At 35.2% G+C, this 21494-nt stretch overlaps 1 protein-coding gene across 9 annotated transcripts in view; it reads right to left on the bottom strand.

Annotated features, from left to right (window-relative positions):
• Positions 1 to 21494, bottom strand: part of LOC106877864 (COP9 signalosome complex subunit 1) — a 129349-nt gene that overhangs the window by 14462 nt on the left and 93393 nt on the right. For 4 of the 9 annotated variants that reach the window (XM_089356779.1, XM_089356782.1, XM_089356768.1 and 1 more), the window contains one exon: positions 20126 to 20252. The exons of 4 other annotated variants lie outside the window; for them this stretch is intronic. In XM_089356779.1, the coding sequence (XP_089212905.1) occupies positions 20250 to 20252 (3 nt within the window). In that variant the 3' untranslated portion in view covers positions 20126 to 20249. Of the gene's footprint in view, positions 1 to 20125; positions 20253 to 21494 lie in introns of those variants that run through there. One more of the 9 variants, XM_014926904.3, reaches the window with a different exon arrangement.

Genomic DNA, 21494 nt, shown 5'->3' with positions numbered 1-21494 from the left:
TCAGAATACCTCAGTATTACAATTTTGGAACTGCAACTAGTGCATGATTTGGGAATCCACATTATCATGCATCATTCCATGTACATATTACTAAGATGGCAACAATGTGCAGGCAATTAACTAGTTGGAATGAATTCTGAGATCATTCAGAATAAGAACAAAAAAAAAAGAAAACGGGAAACCTTGTTACTTCTGTGGAGAACATTTGCTCTCAGTCATCTAAACAACTGCTTCCAATTATGGTCACTGCATAGTGTCAAACTGTTAGACCAAGAAGATAGTGCAACAGATGAACTACTGGAAGAGGCCAAAAGAAATAAGACTTTACTTTCTGAAATGAAGACACAAAAGACATGCCATGATATATAAGATCCTGAATGCTCCAGTGACTAACTTTGGGACTGAATGCTTTACCAAACCCTGAACTGGACACCACTCCATCTAGAGCAAGGCCTCAATACTGTAAGAGCTTAGGGTTTAGGGCTTACAGCTTTCTAATTCCATACCAAAACAACTCAGAGATCTATGAGATGTAGATGAAGATATATTTAAAACCTACTTAGACAAATTTTTTATAAGATCCCCACAACACATTAAAAAACACGTACGAAGGTGCTTTGCCCAACCCCTCATTTAACAAACCCAAACATGAATAGAGGGCTATGGAAATGAAATAACTAATAATGACATTAATGGCAGTGACCACAGCTTTTTACTTGAAACAAGTGAAAGGAAGACATCATCATCACTATCAATTATTGTCCATTTTCTATGCTGGCATCGGATGAATGGTTTGATAGGAGCTGGCAGGCTAGAAAGCTACACCAGACTCCACTGTCTGTCTGTCTTATTATTTCTACAGCTGGATGCCCTTCCTAAAGCCAACCACTTTACAGAGTGTACAGGGTGCTTTTTATGTGGCACCAGCACCAACAAGGTCACCAAGTAACACCAAGACAAAGACCTCTCAGCTGAGAGAGGAAGTGGGACTGGGGGAAATGGCTGTGTGCCAAGTGAGAGGTTACAGTATAATTGAATACAAAAGGGTACCCAAAAGTAACCAGAAATGTTCTCTGTGTGACAAACCCATTGTAGTTCGAGCTTCTGCTGCTAGAAGCCACTTGTTGCAACCCTCAGACATCAGTCTGCTGACAGGCGTCTTCCAGTTAGGTCATATTACCACATGATGCATCTTTGTTTTGGCTGAAACGAAAGAACAGCATGCTTCCATGAAATTTTATTTTTTGCTGGAGAAAATGCTGGCAGAGCTTACAAGGTTGCTGCCATGAGCAAAACAGAGGTTTACAAGTGGTGTTCATGCTTTAGGAATGGTTACTCGTTACATAAAGACCAACCTCATTCAGGGCGACAGGCAACCTCCCGAACAAATGAAAGAATCATGAAAATTCATGAACTGGTCCTGGAGGACTGTCACTGAACAATTGATGAACTTATTGATATAACTGGTGGGTCATGGAGCTCCTGCCAACAAATTTTGATCAAGGAATTGCGAATGAAAAGAGTTGCAGCAAAATTTGTGCCTCGCTTGCTCATGGAAGATCAAAAGTAGTCATGACTGAATGCATGTCATGAACTGAAAGAATAGTTGGAAGTTGATCCAGACTTTCTTTTCAAAGCTGGTACTACTGATTTTGCAGATGTGGAAGAGGTGAAGAAAAAAATGATGGTGGCATTACTTCGCAAGAGTTCCAGCACTGCTTGGAACAGTGGGAAACGCATCAGGACCAATGCATTGCTTCAAATGGAGAATACTTTGGAGGCAATAAAAGTGTAAACATATAAAACTAAATGAATAAACATTGCAAAATTCTGGTTTCTTTTGAGTACCTCCTCATATAAATTTTTTTATATCTATATAAACAAGACCATCGAGGGTGAGTCAAAAAGTAATGCCATTTTGTTTAGGACAGGTATAATTACCAACACAGGAATATGCATCATACATCAAAATGAAGCTGATCCTCTGTGGATCACATCCCTACTTCTCAACATAGCCACCGTTTCTCTCAATAACAATGTTCCACTTTTGAATGAGAGCATGTATCCCTGCTCCATAAAATTCTGTTGGTGGTTCTTTGAGCCACTTCTTCACTGCAGTTTTCACTTCCTCGTCACTGGAATAATGTTTGCCTCTCGAACCCTCTTTCATGGGGCAGCAGTTAGACCTGATAATCACAATAATCTGTCAGCTGGGGAATGTGCTTATGTCTCATTCCTTCCAGAATGCTGATTGTAATATGGATTACTTTTTGGTTTTCGGTATGATTAGACTTCAGTTGAAGAAGATGCACTATATGAAACCTTCTAGCAAACACATTGATGTCACTATAACACATCATCCAGATAAAGAAGAGTTCATCAGGTTACCGAAGGATGCAGAAACCCCACACAAGACTCTTGTAAAATAGTTGAAAGGCTTCCAGCCACAGAAACCTCAGTCCAACAAGGAATGCAGTAACTCAAAATAAGAACTTGCACTGTGAAGACCCCTCACCACTACCACCACCAACTTATGTCAACATGGAAAGCAGCATATAAACCAAATCAGCATAGGAGCTGTTTTAGTACCAAGGATGAATTTTAGGAATTCAGAGGTTATTCAACTGATATGAATGATATGAAATTACTGTTTTGATTTAAAGGCTTAAACCATTTTTTTGTTTGTTTGTTGAACTTTTGAACTGTCAGAGACTTCATCAGTAAATGGTTTCAATTTTAGATGCAGGCAAACTTTCACCTGTGGACAAGGGCTCCTCACCACTGCTCTAAATGGATGCTTCATCAGTTAGAAAGAGCAGATAAATCTCTCTTAAGCAAGGACATATAGGATAGTGTAGTCAATGGTACAAAATACCTTAAATAACAGCATGGGATGATCATAACTAGAAAAGCTGTAGTCATAGCTCTGTTTGATCAGTCTAAACCCAAAGTTATTCAACAACATCAATAAATGATAATGTTAATCTACAAAATTTATTTAAATTCTTTACTATTTTCATAATTACTGAATCAGAGTTTACTTTATTGCAAATATGGCTAGGAAATAGATAACTTCATCTGTATTTTATTTTTTTAAATTTTTTTTTGTACTGCTGGACAATGTTTAACCTGTATCAGACAATATTTAATCCTATATCAGAAGTAAACGTTCATAGTTGAAATCCCAACAATATGATATATACATATTAAGGTCCTGAAGTATGAGGCTGATAAGAGAAGAAAATGTGAATTAGTATTACAATAACTCATTTCACAAATTTAAATATTAATGACCTCTGTTATACTTTATTAACAAACACTCAGCATAGAAGAAACCTATTTCAAATAAACCAATTCCTGATTAAAGCAGAGGATAAAATTTAATCCAATACTTAACAGAAAAAAAACACATTTAAGGTTCACCATTCATACACAATTTAATTATTTCAAACACAAAATATTTATTCAAGCCAGTAATGGCAGTGAAACATGGGCTGTAACTGCTGAGGACATACGTAAGCTTGCAAGGAATGAAGCCAGTATGCTCCGTTGGATGTGTAATGTCAATGTGAATACCCGTCAGAGTGTAAGTATCTTGAGAGAAAAGCTGAACATTAGAAGCATCAGTTGTGGTGTGCAAGAGAGACGATTGCGCTGGTATGGACATGTGGTGAGAATGGATGAGGATAGCTGCGTGAAAAAGTGCCACACCCTAACAGTTGAGGGAACCCGTGGAAGAGGTAGGCCCAGGAAGACCTGGGCTGAGGTGGTGAGGCAAGACCTTCGTACATTGGGCCTCACCGAGGCGATGACTACTGACCGAGACCTTTGGAAATGTGCTGTGCGTGAGAAGACCCGGCAAGCCAAGTAAGATCGTTGCCAGTGCCCCTGGACTGGCTCTTGTGCGGGTGGCACATGAGATGCACCATTTTGAGCGTGGCCGTTGCCAGTACCGCCTGACTGGCTCCCGTAGGATTTTCGAGTGAGATCGTTGCCAGTGCCCCTGGACTGGCTTGTGCGGGTGGCACATAAAAGACACCATTTCGAGCGTGGCCGTTTTCGTGCGGGTGACACGTAAAAGCACCCACTACACTCTCTGAGTGGTTGGTGTTAGGAAGGGCATCCAGCTGTAGAAACTCTGCCAAATTAGATTGGAGCCTGGTGTTGCCATCCGGTTTCACCAGTCCTCAGTCAAATGGTCCAACCCATGCTAGCATGGAAAGCGGACGCTAAACGATGAGGATGATGATGATGAGTAATACGATATGATCCCAATCATTGTGTCTATAGTGTATGACAAAGCTTGTTAAGAGACTTTTTCTTACCAAGGCATTGTCATTAACTACTGAACATCTCAAAGTTAAACAGAACATTTAATAAAATCATATATAATTCTTTCTGTAGTGATGATTACATCAGTTTGACTGCCTGCATTGCAGGCTAGTTACCTGTGTAGGAGAGCAGTAATTCTAAATTAGGATTTATACTAGTTAGAGAGGAAGTCTGTAGTGCTTTCCATATGGCACAACTTCACCTGTGCCTGTTGACACAGTAGCATCCAGTACACTCTATGAAGTGGTTAGCAATAGGAGGGACAATCAACCATAGAAAACATGCTGAGGTGGATCATGCAAAACATGAACTCTACAAGTTGCATTACAGATTACCTGTCTGGGAGAGAAATAACTTCAATTAAAAACAAAAGGTAGAGGGGCCAGGATTTAGACCTCATCCTGTGAAACAGCTTTTCTAGTGTCTGTGGCATGATAGCGCACACCCAGTCCACACCATATGAAATACACAGTACAAGAATTGACCACTTTTCTGTTGCTGTATGTGTTACACCCATCCACCACATTCTAGCATAGAGAGACAGAAGCAAAATGATTCAACAGCACAGCTTACTTAAAGTCAAACTGAATTTTAAAAAAAAAACTTTTAAAAAAAAACAGGAAATTTAAACAAAAAAAAAAAAATAGAAACACATTTTCGCAAACAAATTTGCACCATTAAATGAAAACAAAATTTAGGCCTTTTTTTTAAAGTTCTAGTTCAGTTGGACTATTTCTGATATCTTAACTAAATATAAAGCTAAAATTTGTTTCAAATACAATTAAAGATGCTTTCTTCACACTGATTAGACAAGAACATTTTAATTTGCATGTCTATACAGTAGAGAGTCTCACATTAACTAACAAACAAATGTTAGAACCATGATGTTTTAAAATTATGGGCACCTTTCATTCTGAGCCCGACATTCTCAAAATACAGCCAATTTTAAATATTTCAAAAATATCAGTTTATATAACTAAAATCAATGATGTTGTATAAAATGGAATTAGCCCTTTCATTAATAGCCAGCCTGAAACAGCCAAAAATTTTCTGGTATATATTATTAACATGCCCAAAACCAACCAGAAACAAAAAATTTTATAAATTCGAATAACTTCTATGCAGTTCTCATTACTTACATTCATAAAAACACATGGCTTCGCTAAATAAACAATTGCTTGACAATTTTCACTTCTTCTATGTTAGGATTATAATTCATTGCTTGAAAGACATGGTGCTGCAGTAGGTCTTCTACACTTTCTCAACTCTTGTGGAAGGATTGCAAAAAAGATCTATGAAATGTCTATTGATCTTTTCAAAATACTTTTAGTATCACTGATTAAAGTAAATCCATCTTAGGAGAATAAGAGTGCAGTAGTTGAATGGCAAAGACCAAATATCTGATTTAGCAAGTTGTACATTGCTCTGGAGCAAATGCATGTAGATGCATGCTATGTGCTAGACGTAAGATGGAAGAAAGCCACAGCTAGACTCCTTTTGGTCAAGGAACATCATCATCATCATTTAACGTCCGCTTTCCATGCTAGCGATTTGACTGAGGACTGGTGAACCAGATGGCTACACCAGGCTCCAATTTGATTTGGCAGAGTTTATACAGCCCTTCTTAACCTCTCCGATATACAACGACTCAGATATACAAATTCTTGTGGTAGGCTGCAGTGATGGTGAAACTACTGCAGCCATACAACTGGCACAGAAATGGGCTGATAAAGTAATCGAGATGGTCAGTGTTAGATAAAAATAGCTAAGATAAGACTAACCTTGGATAATCTAACAATGACTTTTACCTCTGCACATGTTCTACAATCTGAACTGACAGATGAACAGAAGGGCCAATTCTTTGAGGCCCTTTTGCAGATTACTTTGATGATGAGTGACAATAACCTTATTATCATGGCTAGTGATTTCAATGGCACTAAGACCATCTCAGTTCAATCCCAACTCACCCACCACCAAAAAAAAATAATAAAAAAGAAAACAATGTATCTTCAAAGCTATAGTCAGCTGGTTTTCAAGTTATGAGTATATTTCTAAATAATCCCCTTTTTTATAGAAACAATGCAACTGAAAACTGTTGACACCAAGAGATCCACAAGAAAATTTCTTACACATTTTTAAAGGAGACAAAAAGGAAATGTTTTGTGTGAAATTCATGCTTTGCCAAGAGTATTTTGGTAACTGAAGTGGAATAACTTTAGGAGCAACACAGAAACAATATGAACAAATATTAATAATATATTACAGAAAAAATGTTTTTATTCTTTTATGTGTTTCAATCCAAAGGCTGTGGCCATACTGTGCCTAATTAAATATAGTAATTATATTCTAATTGGTTACAAACATCAGTTTCAGTCAAACTATGCTTCTGAAATGGCAATACAAGTTACCATTAATAGCTGAATAGTAATACCAATAAAAAGCATCACCAATAATCACTTTTAAGTTAGGAGCAGGTATCGTTAAGTGCTTAAGAAGTTTGCTTCCCAAACACATGTCTTACACAAAAAAAATGTATTTAAATAAAATATAGGCCACAAGAAAATAAAATAAGTTTTGCAATATCATCTAGGATAACAGCTATATTTTTTATTTTTAATGGCTCTAAATTACATAAAACTATGAAATTTAAAAGGTGAAGCAAGAAGATTGTTAGTTCAAATCCCCTAAGATGAAAATGGCTGTCACTCCCAATTTCATAATTAAGTGTTAAGTGTCAAAAAAGCCCCAACAATTCATGTACTAATATTAACATTTCCTAGTATTGCATAAGTAAAAGCAAAGAAATTACCCTATGTAATATTAACACACCTGTGAAATAGAACTCTAGCCTACATTCCTAGTGCTTATGAAAATGGTGCAAGCTAAAACACAAACAACTTTCAGTATATAATTTTGACTGATATTTGTAATGAAATATGAGATACTTTGTATTTTGCAAGTGAAGAAGCTTTTAAATGTTACGGCATGTTTATGGACAATTATAAATAAATACTATTGGAAGATAAAAGCAAAAAAAAAGGGAACAAAACTATTATCTTTTTCATTTGTATATTTTCTTTCTTGCAACATATAACAGCTGCATGGTTAAAGCAAAAATATATGGTAGCAGTTATTTAATACACCTTACACCAGCAAACTTATTTACATCAAAGATATAACTAATGTTAGCAGAACTATTTGAAATCCACTGCAGCATTACTTATCTATTTTATTCATTTATACATATTTCATTTTATATCAGTCTTCACAATGCTGGAATACTAGGTTATACCTTTTATAGCCTTAGCCATTCTATAATAAGTAAGATTAAGCTACAAAACAATAAATGTACTAGAATGGATGGGTCAAGCATAAAGAGAATCTTTGTGAAAATCAAAAAAACAATCTTGTATCTCATCCCCTCAGTTGTGTACATCAAAATTTTTTTACAAAGCTTCACTTTCATAATGTCTGATTATCTTTCCTGGTGAGCCTGTGTACACAACAGAGTTAAAACAGAATTATTAAGTCAAGCCTCCCACTTCAGAGCCGGTTCTAATATTTCAGTTCCGATAAATTGTCAACACTCTCCTATTAATCTTAGGTAACATCTACAGTTGCAGCAATGCTGCCACTACACACATGAACATTATCACAACCAAAAGAATCCATCTGACAGATGGCCAAAGACTAGCTCACTTTTATTAACATTTTATCAAACATGCTATCTCCTCACTCTGCCTTTTCCATCTTCAATTCATCAAATTCTGCTCCAATGATGCTCCAATTAATCAGCTAGTTGAATAGCACATCCACTTTCTTTTGACCAGGCATAAGGCTTCATAGATTTTTGTTTGTTTTTTTTAAGAATGAAGACAGAGTTGCTAACCATGTACAAAGTTCAAGTAAGTCCCATATCGCAGTATTGCTCACATATCTAGGATAGTGTTGCTCTTACATAAACATCCTTGACTAAAAGCATGCTATTTGGCTGATTCATAACGATACACATGTCTTAGAAGTGCTATTTCATTTTTTCCATTCCTCTAAAATTGCTCCTGACACTCACATCTAAGGAAGTTGCATACCACTGCTACTAATCTTTCCTTTTCTATTTATCTTTACTGTACCTCATCCCAAATATTACATTAAATACTTTACTGCACAATCCTCTTCAGAGCTGCTCCATTTTTTTTTTTTACATGAATCAATTCAACCAGATCATGGCATTTTTTAAATAATATAATTAGAGGAGGAGAGACAGAGTCCATGACCACTGCAAAGCTGATGCAGCTCTAATTCAGCTTGAATATCTGCAGGAAAAGGAACTGGGGAATGTGATCCAAATACTTGTAACAGAGTGACCCCTAGTAAAAACACTGAGGTCCTGCTGCAGGTGTTTAACTGGCAGTGTATTATGTTCTCTTCTCCTAACTAACTAAAACACAATATATACTTAAATATAATAACTGGCATCTGATTTAATTTTATGGTGGAAAGCCATCTACTAGTGAATCCAAGAAGTATTTTAACTATCACATAGTTAACTAAAAGCATGCCATTTGGCTGATTCATAAAGATACACGTCTTAGAAATGGTATTTAATTTTTTCCATTCTTCTAAAATTGCTCCTGACACTAACCTAACTCCTTCTGTGATCAACACTAGAGCTCACAAGATTATTTTTACACTACTGTTTTACATTGGATAGTGTATTTTGGTATAGACAATCCCTAAATATAAATGGGATGGCCATGTTGGGATTCTTTGATCATAGTCTGTCTGAACAAGATTGATATGGAGCTACACAAAAAACACCACTGCCACCACCATCAGAATGAGCAATGATACAAAATCAGATTTGTTGGCAAAATAGCCCTGACTACAGTATTTTCTTTGCATGATCTCAGAACAAGCAACCAGTTCAGTTAGTTACCACTCAGATGCAAGTATGAGACTTCTCGGCCCTCCCACCCATGGTCAAATGGAACATCCAGGATTTGACAGCTAGAGAAGTACTTAATTGGTATTCATTATAGTCGAATAGATTGGAGTAACATGAATTGAAGTGCCTTGCTCAAGGACAGAATGCACCACCCAATCCAAAAATTGTCCCTATGACCAAGAACTCTTAACAAGGTCTACAAAACCCTTTGAGTGACTTCAAAATGTTTTGGTTCTATTTATACCTTAGGTTAACTCAAACAGAATAGACATCAACATCATAAAAGTTAAGTTTTCAATATCTGTAAAACTAAACATAACACTTTAAGCCTTTTGTTACCAACACAATTGAGATTGGTTGAAGATATCTCTTCATATCTATAACAAAATTCTGACATAGATTTTATTATTGTATTAGTGAATATATACAATTCCATAATAAACAGTTGTACAGATTCCAATGTTTTTATGATGGGAATTTAGTGTTCAAATATTACGGATATTCATTCACCATATTTGTTTCACCTTACATATATGGTGACCAGCGATGTGTAACAATGTCTGATAGTCTGGTCGGTCATGTGAACACATGTGATATATGTATATATATATATATATATATATATATATATATATATATATATATATATATATATATGTATGTATATATATATATATATATATATATATATATATATATATATATATATATATATATATATATATATATACACACACACACACACACACATTCATACTCGTTCAATCCTTTCTACAACGTTGTACCTTTTTGTAAAATGGATACCAGCTTTAGTTTCTGTAGTAGCAATTCTGAATCGGATTTCAAAGTAAGATGCAGCAGTTGAAAATGAAAGAGCCAATAAGCTTGATAACCACATGATGAACTCCAAATTGGAATAGTTCTGATTTTGGCAGAGGAATTGGCTCTGATAGTGAAAGAGTGAAAGTGAGAATGCTATAATTCTGATTACCAAGTAAAAAAATTGAAACAGGATTTTAAAAGCTTATTTTCTTAAATATGACCCTAGCAGTCCTAAGTCTTATTTTAAGTCCCCTTCTTGACACTATACATAGGGCATTTAAGTCCTATTATAAACCACAGAAAGACTGTCCATAGGCAAAATAACAGTAAAATATTAAGGCTGAATACATTGCTGTTAAGATGTGACCAAATGGGTAGTAAAAGTATGGAAGGCATGGGCATTATTACTGCAAAATATAAACAAAAGTAACTTTTTAACAACTTTTTAGTTCTCACACTTGTAGAGGACTTAGAAGATGTGGCAACATACAGAGTGTGATGGGTAAATTTTCACCATGTTATATTTTTAATTTCACACATGTGCATAGTTTGTTTTTGATTTTGTAGACTACACAGTATAGTAGAGTCAGTCAAGCACTGTCTGTGAGAAAAACAGCACTATGATGCAATTCACTCTGTCAGAAATTTGGAAATGACATGCTGTACTGTTTGGAATTCATGTCGGAAGCTCCAATACGAACATTTCAGGATGTTTGGGTGTCAATCTAAGGATAGTACAAAGGATTTGGAAAGAGTTGGATGAGTCTAATAGTGATTACAAAGATACAGCAACTCGGAAAACTCACTCTGATCATTCTGATAAGAAAAGAACTCCTGAGTTTGTTGGTGAGGTCCAGGCCATGATTGACTATGAGCCCTCCAACCCCAAAACATGTACCAAGAGTGATGAAAATAAAACATCCAGTCAATATCATGGTGTTTGGAATGATCACAAGTGATGGCAATGTTATGCCTCCATTCATCATTCCACACGGCCTCAGACTCTTCATGTAGTAAACTAAGATGGCTTTCTGTTACAAGCTCAAGAAACTTAAAGTTGCAGGGAGTCAAATGAAACTGTTTTAAATAGTGATACATGTAACTCCTCAAAATTGAGTGCCTTTTTCATTCATTAATCCACACAGTCACATCAACCTCAGTGCTCAACTAGTACTTTATTTTACTGTCTCTGAAAGGATGAAAGGCAAAATCAACCACAGTAGAATTTGAACTCAGAATATTAAGAGCCAGAAGAAATGCGGTTAAGCATTTTGTTAGCTCGCTACCTTAATAATAATGATATCTAACATAGGTATAAAGCCAAACACTTTTGAGGATAAATACAATTGATTTGATTGCCTCCAGTACTTGACTAGTACATATTTTATTAATCTCAGAAGGATGAAAGCAATCAACACCAACAGAATTTGAACTCAGAATATAAAAGAATGAGACTAAACACAATGCACCTTGTTCAACACTGTTAATTCTACTATTTATTCTGACAAGGGATCAGTTGATTCTATGAAGCCCGGCATTTGACATGTACTTCATCAATCTCATGAAAGATGAATGGTAAAATTAATCTCTGCATGATTTAAACTCACAATCTAAAGAACTAGAACAAATACTATGAGGTATTTAGTGTAGCAATCCAATAATTCTTTCTTTCAACAATCCACTTATTTTGCCCACTGTTCCTGGGAGAGTAGTAGTAGTAGTAGTAGTAGTGGGTAGAGTTCTCAGGCAGCTTCCTCTATAGAATCTTATCAAAAGCAACTGTCATAAACCTTTCTGGCTGGATTCCTAAGCATGATCAACTGAGACTATGTATATTATCCAACAATCTCATTCATAGTTGACCTCTAAGTCTCCAATCAGTTGGCTCAGTTTGAAGAGTCTGTCTTGCAATTCTTTCCTTCGATACTCTAATGGCATATTCGTAGTATGGGAGCAGTGACCCCTCAATGCAGAGTAATGGCTTGGCCTGGAGAGACTCTCTGATCTCTAAGATACACTCCCTGTCAAGTAATGTTATTCCAGAGATCCTTTGGAAGAACCCTATTCCTGTCACATGTATTCCTAGTTGTATGTTTTCAATCGTTACCAAATATTCAGAGCCATAGGTGAGGATAGGTATGAAAACCAAATTGAAGAGAACAAGTTTCTCTCCTTTTCTGTGGATAGAATTCTGAAGCTGGTCCACTATTGTGCCTGCACCTGCAATTCTAGCATCCAGTTCAGCTTCCTGCTTCCCATCAATCATGAATACAGCTCAGAGATTCTTAAGCTTCCAGGAAGACTTTCTTGAGAGGAACAATGTATCAGTCTTCACAACACTACCGCTAATCCATTCGGTGCATGCTGGAGATCACCTTCAAATGAGCCAGGTAGTACCATGTTGTCTGCAAATATCAGCTGACCAATCTTACACTCGCTGATTGTGATACCACTTCTACAACAATTGTGCATATCAATCTAATTTATAAATGTTATAAAAAGAAGAGGCAACAATACGTCCCTCTACTGATGTCCAACATCCGTATTGAAAGGTTTCAACTTAGCATCACTTAAACACCAACATCATAGCAACCATATAGAGACTTCATGGCAACCAAAAGTTGACCACTAATCTCAAACTTCTGCAGAATTAGAACTCAGAACATCAAGACAACACAGTTACATTCGAGACACCTAGTGTAGATGTTACTAGGAAGGCTCAGCAAGGAGATTCCTCTATAATTAAAAAACTTTCTCTTGTTTCCCTTTTTAAAAACTGTGATTAATCATTCTGGAAAGAAATTGCTTTTGTGTCTCTCCAGACCAAGTTGTCCAGAATACACAAATCAGCCTGAGAAAAATTTCTCTATTTAAAACTTTTAATATCTCAGGCTAAATTTCATCCTCCCCAATGGCTTTGCCATATTTGAGCCTGCCAAATAATAATAATTATAATAATGTATAAGGTTTTAGCACCTGTAGAATATAAAACAAGACATGATAGAGTTGGTCACTATCTACATTGGATAATGTGTCAGGATTATAAAATCAAATCTGCTGACAAACAGAACAAGCACCACCCTAAGGCTGTAACTGAGGGAGAAAATATAATGATTCTTTGGGACTTTTCAGTATGTACAGAACAGAGCATCACAGCAAATAAATCAGATATTGTTGTGAAAGACCAAAACAATAAAGTCTGTTTCTTATTGATTGACATAAGCATACCCTGTGACCATAATATCTCGGCAAAAGAATTTAAGCTCAGAAAATATATAGATTTGCAAATCGAAATCAAAAAGCTGTGGCATCTCAAGACAGTTACAATACCAGTGATTGTAAGAGCACTTGAAATGATCAAAAAAGGAACTGAAAATTATCTAAGAATGATTCCTAGCTTACCATCCTTGCAGTAAGTGTAGAAGATTGTCTTAATTGGTACATCACACATACTGAGAAGAGCACTGTCACTGTGAATTTTATTTCCTTTTTTTTTGCCTTTATTTTTTGTTTACTTAATTTTTTATTTTTTTATTTTTTCTATCTTTCTTCCTCTTTTACTCTGTCATATGACTTTGTAAATGAAGAATCTGGAGTGTTTATTTTAATGACCTACCAATGTATACAGTGAGTTTCCCTGCCCTATGTGTCAGGAAGACATTCAGCAATAAATGGAAACAGAATTGAAAGAAGATGATAATAATAATAATAATTTCAAATTTTAGCAGTTTCAGGAGAGAGGGCAAGTTGATTACACCGACCCCAGTACTCAGCTGGTACTCATTTTATCAACTCCAAAAGGATGAAAGGCAAAGCCAGCCTTGGTACAATTAGAAACCAGGACGTGAAGACAGATGAAATACCACTAAGCATTTCGCCTGGCATGCTAACAGTTCTGCCAGCCTGCTGCTGCTGTAGTAGTAGTAGTAGTAGTAGTAGTAGTAGTAGTAGTAGTAGTAGTAGTAGTAATCTTTTCTACCAAAGTCACAAGGCCTAAAATTTTGGGAGGGGGGCTATTCAATTACATTGACCCCAGTGCTCAACTGGTACTTATTTTGTCAACTCCAGAAGGATGAAAGGCAAAGTCAACCTCAGCAGAATTTGAACTTGGAATGTATAAACAGATGAAATACCACTGAGCATTTTGTCCAGCATGCTGATGATTTTGCCAGTTTGCTGCCTTAATAATAATCTTACTATAATGAGTGTTATGGCCGTCTGTTCCCTCTTCATGGTCAAAGAGCTGGACCAATGGTCGCAATGTTTTTCAGGATTCCAGAGATAACCAGGAAGGATTTTAGTGAAAAAAAAAAAAAAAAAAGTGAAAAAGTATGATTATTTAGTAGATATTGAGTTTTGTATTAATAAATCACCTTTGATTTTTTTTTTTGTTGAAATTCCGGCAATGAGGATTAACTCTGGATTTCCACCATGTATAGTTCGTAAATTTAGAGGGTTAACATTTGCAATACTATCCCTTTATTTCCCATTGTAGATGGGCAGATTTGCTATCTTTCTATAATGGGCATTATGTCCATCTCTTTGTCTGTTCCCTCTTCACGACCAGACGGCTGGACCAATGGTTACAATATTTTTCGGGATTATGAAGATGATCGTCAGGAAGGTTTTTTGCATTAAAAAATCAGAAAATATGATTATTTCGTGGACATCAATTTTTGAATTGATAAAGCACCTTCACATTTTAATTAAAAATTCACTGACCACAAGTAACTCTGGATTTTCATTGTTTGTGGCCCCATCGTAAATACAAAGGGGTTGTGAAAACGGTTAACAGTGAAAATAAAACAGAAAAAGTATGTGTCAGTATATAGTGTGTGTGATTATTTAGTGGTTATTGAAGTGTTTCAGTCATATTATCCAGTTGTGCTTAAGATTATTATTACTAGCAAATCTACCCATCTACAATGGAGGTATAAAATTAGGAAGGGAAATCATAACAGCAGTATGTATTGAGAAATGTGTAAATGGACTTGAGAGATTACTGGGTGATGTCTTAAAGGATTTGAAATGGCTAATCGAAGCAGCAGTTGTTTACATCTCAGTTTTGTCAATCAAAATAACCCATGGTACCAGAACATCCAGACATTATTTGCATAGAACAGTGAGAGGTAAGTCTTAGTTTGATCTTTTGCAAACCTAAAGATTCTGCTTGCACATTCACAGCAAACAAGACACAGGGCCAGACTTTAGATTGTGTAGGTGTATTTTTACCCACTCCGATGTTTACAAATGGCCAGTTATATGTTGCTATGAGTAGAGCAATGAACTCCAGTAATTTGGAAATTAGTGTCAGCCAAACAGGTTATCGAAAGGAATATGATTTCTCCAGATAAGTAACACGTCAATAAAAACATTTGAAAAGTTAAGATAATAATGACCTTGAAACAGAGGTCTCAGTAATGTAGCATCAGAGAACAGCAATTGTACCTGTGATCATTGGAGCTTTGGGAAAAATACCAAGAAGCGTCCTTAAACTCTAAAGTCAAATATCAGGAAACCCAAAAGTATCAGAACTGCAAAAATTGTTCCCATGAGCACTGCCCACATCCTAAGAAAAACATTGTCAACTTGAAAATACCCGATTCTCTTAAAACTCTTTCAAAACTGAAATATTTCAAATACAACAGAATCTTAGTTCTCAGATTCTGCTCTCCTTCCTGTACGATATATCACTGCTAATCATAACACCCATAGTAAAACATCCAGCTTAATGTTATTCTAGGTTTTTGAGTGAAGCTTGGAGCAGAATATATAAAACAAAGAAACAATAACATTAAGAATAATAATAATCTTTTTTCTATAGGCACATGACCTGAAGTAGTTAGTCAGTTACATCAATACCAGTGCTTGACTGATACTTAATTTATCCACCCTGAAAGGATGAAATACAAAGTCAACCTTGGCAGAATTTGAACTCAGAACATAAAGACAGATGAAATGCCACTATACATTTTGTCTGGCGTGCTTATAATTTCATCAGTTCACTGCCTTAACCATAATAATAATTCCTAATATCTGCAGAAAGCCAAAAATTTAGAGGAGATGAGGGTACTTTAAGAATGAAAGGCAAAAGGTTTGGAATCAGAATTCAAAGACCTAAAACAAATTTTGTAAAGTATTTGGCCCAGTGTTCCAATGATTCTCTTAAATAACGATAATTGCTTCTAACATAGACACACTGGCTACAAATATTGGGGTACGAAGTTCCTCGATTAAATTGACTTCAGTACTTGACAGGTACTTACATGAACAAACACACATTTGGGTTACCTAAGTAAATAAATCAGAAAGCAATGGAAGTGCAAAAATCACAGAACTTAAACAGCAAAACATTTATACACACAATTATATTTACGCAGAGAGAAAATTTAGTGTGATTATTTCACAGGTACAAAGCCTCACATTGACAAATTATGGGAAATAAGATCAAACGGTTGCCATAAGGCTTTCAGAGGTATTTCATGAAATAACCTCACCTTGAAACTGAAATTTCGCAAGGAATCAACTCACCAGAAACTGGCCTCCACTCTCCCAGTCAAAACTGTGTGTGTGTGTGAGAGAGAGAGAGAGAGAGAGAGAGAGAGAGAGAGAGAGAGAGAGAGAGTGAGAGAGAGAGAGAGAGAGAGAGAGAGAGAGACTATTCATGCTAAATTATAATACAATTTAACATTAAACTGAAGAATTACTCAATACATAGTTATATTTATACAATAAGAGGAGTGACAATAACTTCAAAGTTTTGACCTTCTAGCCTTTGTCAGACTGTCATGAAGGCATGCAGGCTAAAACTTCAAAGTCACTGTTACTATCTTCTTGTCAAAATATAATATATACATATATACATATATGTGTGTGTGAGTGTGTATGTGTTTGTCTCTCCTTATCTTGACATCACATGATTATTGCAAATGAATGTCATTCAATTTCTATATTCTGTGAAAGCTTGTCTGGTCATAAAAAAAAACTCTGCCTTAATAAACTCCATCCAACCTATAGAAAAGCGTAGTTAAAATGTATGCTTAGCAACCAGATTTAGTTCCACTGTGCAATACCCATGGACAAGTGTCTTCTATGATAGCTCCAAGTTCCCCAAAGCCTTGTGAGTGGATTTAATAGACAGAAACTGAAAGAAACCCAATCATGTGTGTGTGTGTGTTAATGTGCATGTGTATGTATCTACTTGTCTTCCCGTCACCATCATAAAAGTTGTGCATGGATTTGATAGATAGAAATTGAAAGAACCCCCGTTGTGTGTGTGTGTGTGTGTGAGTGTGTGTGTGTGTGTGTGTGTGTGTGCACGTGTTTATGGGTCTACTTGTCTTCCTGTCACCATCATAAAAGTTGTCATTCATTTGCTCTTCACTGAAAACATTTCTAGTCATCATGCTGTTTGTGTAAAGCTAAGGGGAAATATTTCCTTGCTTAAAAGCAGATGAGGGTTGGTTGGATTTCATAAAAATCATGGAAACTTCAGAAACCAGAATCAGTTGTCAAACTTATGATTTAAGTTGTTCCAGACATTTTGCCTGACACAATTCATTTTGAACCACTTCATCCACTGTCTTTCTTATCTAAAATGGTAATTTGATTTAGGGGACATTTGACTGTTATCTCTAGCACCTTAAGCTTACATATAGTAATTCCCTTTGATTCATGTCTATTAATTTGTTGCATAAAAAATAGGATATTTTGATTTTTTTTACTGTTGTTTTTTAAACTACCTTAATTAAACATTAGTGAAATCATATATATATATATAGTTTTCATTTCTTTAACATCCACTTTTCTGTAATTGCATGATATAAATGAAATAATTGAGGTAAAAACTTATTGTTTGAAATTTAGGTTAGGTGAATGCATTTTTCTCCAAGTTAGAAGTAACTTGTTTAAATTCTGTTTTTATATCTAAAATAAAATAACAGTGCTCAAAGTAATATCAGGCCTCACAAGACTGGGTTACAGGTTAATAGTTGACAGAAAACACAGGAAAAAAGATGCAATGGGAGAATCCAAGGAGCCAAGAAAATGCAACAGATATAGTGAGAGAAGAAGAGGCTAAAAGAGGTACATTTAGATGGGTGCTGTATATAATTAGTCAATGAAGAAAAGTAGAGACAAAGGGAGGAGACAAAGAGGTTAGTACACCAAAATTATCTATTCATAATTGTCTTTATTCACAAAAGAATTGAAACAGTTCCAAACCAAGCAAAATCGTATATACTATGAGAGCTTTCTTTTCAGAGCCTCATCTCATAGATATTTCATCAACTGAAAACTACTTCTTTCAGAAGTTACGACATACTTAGATCAAAATACTGATTACATAAAGTAATCATATATGCATAAAGTAGCAAGGCTGGCATGAAAGTGTATTCTGATAAAGTGTCAATGAACACCAATAAGCATTCAGATCATAACAATATCTTATGTAAATTGCAACCAAAAAACAAAAAAAAAATTTTTTTTTTATGGATCTTAATACTGTCTTCATTCCAAGTTAATAAACTTTGTTTTAAAGGAAACCAGCTAATTATTAACAGTACAGAGTTTGTTGTATTTTGCAGGCTTAAACCTGTCTTCAGGTATTTTCCTTAATAAACTTGTTTGAACTGAAATCCATTCATTATGATTTTAAGGCAGTACCTTTGGGATAGGTACAAAATCACATTTGCAGGGAGTTAAAATAAGTTATAATGTTTATGCTACCCTTAAAAACAATTTGTAACATAGATGAAATAGTTTCAACTGTGAATCTAAACCATGTCACAAACTAGTTGGAGCTTAACATGTGCTCAACAGATCACAAGATTTCAATATATTTATACAAATTTCATTTGTTTTTATGAGGGCCACTCACAGTATAAGGACAAATCCAAATGTTTTTTTTCAAACTTACATTATAAAATCTTCATCGAGAAAATTATTTAGGTCCTTGGTTAACATGAGATTAAACACATTATCTTTTTTTATTTTTATTAAATCTAGTATTTCACATCAATAATTTATAAACAATGGCATTATTTCTATTACAAAAAATATTGAAGGAAAGAATGTAAGAGAAAGAAATGAACCATTTTATTTGTAAGACTGAATAAAAATCAAAATTGCCACCTCACTAGCACACATACAAGTGTGTTTACCACGTACATTTGAGAACATATAAACAATCCCACCTTTCGATATTACATTACATTCTTATAGAATGATTCCCATTTCTTTTTGTATTAGGTAGTATTTTACAGAAAAGAAAATAAGCAGCATATCTTTGAAAGAAGCAATTAAAATATATATATATATATATATATATATATATATATGATTCATGCTGTTGAGAGCCATAACCAAAAAATCTCATTACCAAACAAAAAGTTGTTAGAATTTGATACATGACAAAGGTTTAGTAATTTACTTTAGAAAAAATCAAAAATGCAAATGATTCTTATTTTTAATACTGACATCTTTTGGCTTGGCATAAGGCCAATTTTTGTCAACTAAACTGATTGTAATATACCACCAGTTCTGTTGAATCAACCCTGGTGGGCAATTTAGACATAACTGAATAACCTTGTCCAGTGTGGCACAATCAGTTCAAAAAGTAAAAAAAAAAAAAAAAAAAGATAAAAAAGAACTGAAGTCATTTTAAAAAATTATTTCAAGGTCTACATTTTACAATTCCCTTTCTCTGTAACTTTGTAATCAATTTCTCTGAAATTCATGAGAAACATTAAATATATGAAGCTTGTTTCCCTAGAATCAGTAGGAATCAACACAAACTGATGAGCATGTGTGCATTGGTTTAAAATACAGAATACATAGTCTTTCTTCTTTTAACATATCTGTCAATTATCTGCTACCAATCAGTCTTTTCTGATAATAGAAACAGGATTCAGAGATCAGTGATTCTGAATGGGTTAGAGATAGAAGATCAAGAACCCTATGATAGCAAAAATTACTTCTCAACAAATGCAGCTGATGTTTTTTTATCAATTTATTCTTTCGTTTTACTTTCTTTTTTTTTTATTATTATTTCTTGCGCACACACCCACAAGTCTATCACACAAGCATGAAATGATGGACAAAGATGACCGATATTTACTTGTGGATTTCAAGGTGACAACAGCAACCAATGTTACTGAAAAAACAAATGAAAACCTTTTTAGTTCAACAACTGTTAAAATAAAAAAATGTTTAAAATAATATTGAATCTGAAATATGAGTTAGTAGAGTTAGAAGGAACAAAAGCAACAGAAAGCTGAATTGAAAAAAATAAAGGCAGAAAACAGAAGAGAAAAGAAAACAACAACTGTCAGGCCACGGAAGAAAGAAATGCAAACAAGGATACAGACTCAACAAAAGCAAGTAGAGAGAAGAGGAATGAAAATATAAACCTTCAGAGAAAAGTAAACCCACCACCCTTAAATATACAAACTGAACTGAAACAGGTGATGATAACAATTTAGTTCACTGACAAGCAAACATAAATTTTTAAACAGCAAAACATTCTTTCTAAAAAGAGGGGTTATGTACAATTTCAGTCTTCCTTGGTTTATCACTGTATTTTCCATTACCAATATATATATAAGAATTTTCACCCAGTATAAAAATCATCATCAATTTACATACATACATGTATGTATGTCTGGTAGACGCACAATTTAAAGAGTCCCTTTGATGCAGGTCAGAGAAAATGTCACTGTAATGTCCAAAACAGCAAACATTATGTAGTATATAGGACAAGAGGAAAGACCGCGCTACAAAACTTTTGAACAAACTCAAGCATCTCATCCAACCAAACATGCTTTGGTTTGTCTCAGATGAGAAAAATTTCTGCCAGAATCAGATGGTGAACACTCAGAACAACCGTTGGCTTGCCATGTCCCCAAAACATGTACAGAGAGTGGTAAGAATCAAACATCCAGTCAACATCATGGGGTTTGGAGTGCTCACTAGTGATGGCGACATTATGCATCCATTCATCTTCCCACACAGCCACACACTCAACATGGAGGTCTACATCAAGTGCCTGGAGGAGGTAGTGCTACCCTGGGTCAAGGTGGTGGTTGCTATGTCTGGCAACAGGACTCTGCACCATGCCACACAAACAGGAGAACCTAGTCATGGCTGTTTCTGCGACTACATCACCCCTAACACCTGGCCACATAACTCCCTAGACTGCAACCCCCTTGATTATTATGTGTGGGGTGCAGTTGAGTGAGAAACCAACAAAACTCCTTGCAACACCAAAGATGAACTGAAGTCAAGGATTATGGCAGCATTATGGACCGTCCAGAAGAGATGCAGGAGATTCCAAAGTCGTCTAGAGGCAGTAGTTGAAGCCAATGGTGATTTTAATGAATAAATTTACTCTTTAGTA

Source organism: Octopus bimaculoides, chromosome 1, assembly GCF_046866305.1.
Source record: "Octopus bimaculoides isolate indiv1 chromosome 1, ASM4686630v1, whole genome shotgun sequence".
NCBI classification, from domain to species: Eukaryota; Metazoa; Mollusca; class Cephalopoda; order Octopoda; family Octopodidae; genus Octopus; species Octopus bimaculoides.
The sequence above is the reverse complement of the archived record's forward strand: the minus strand, read 5'-3'. Positions and strand labels throughout refer to the sequence as shown.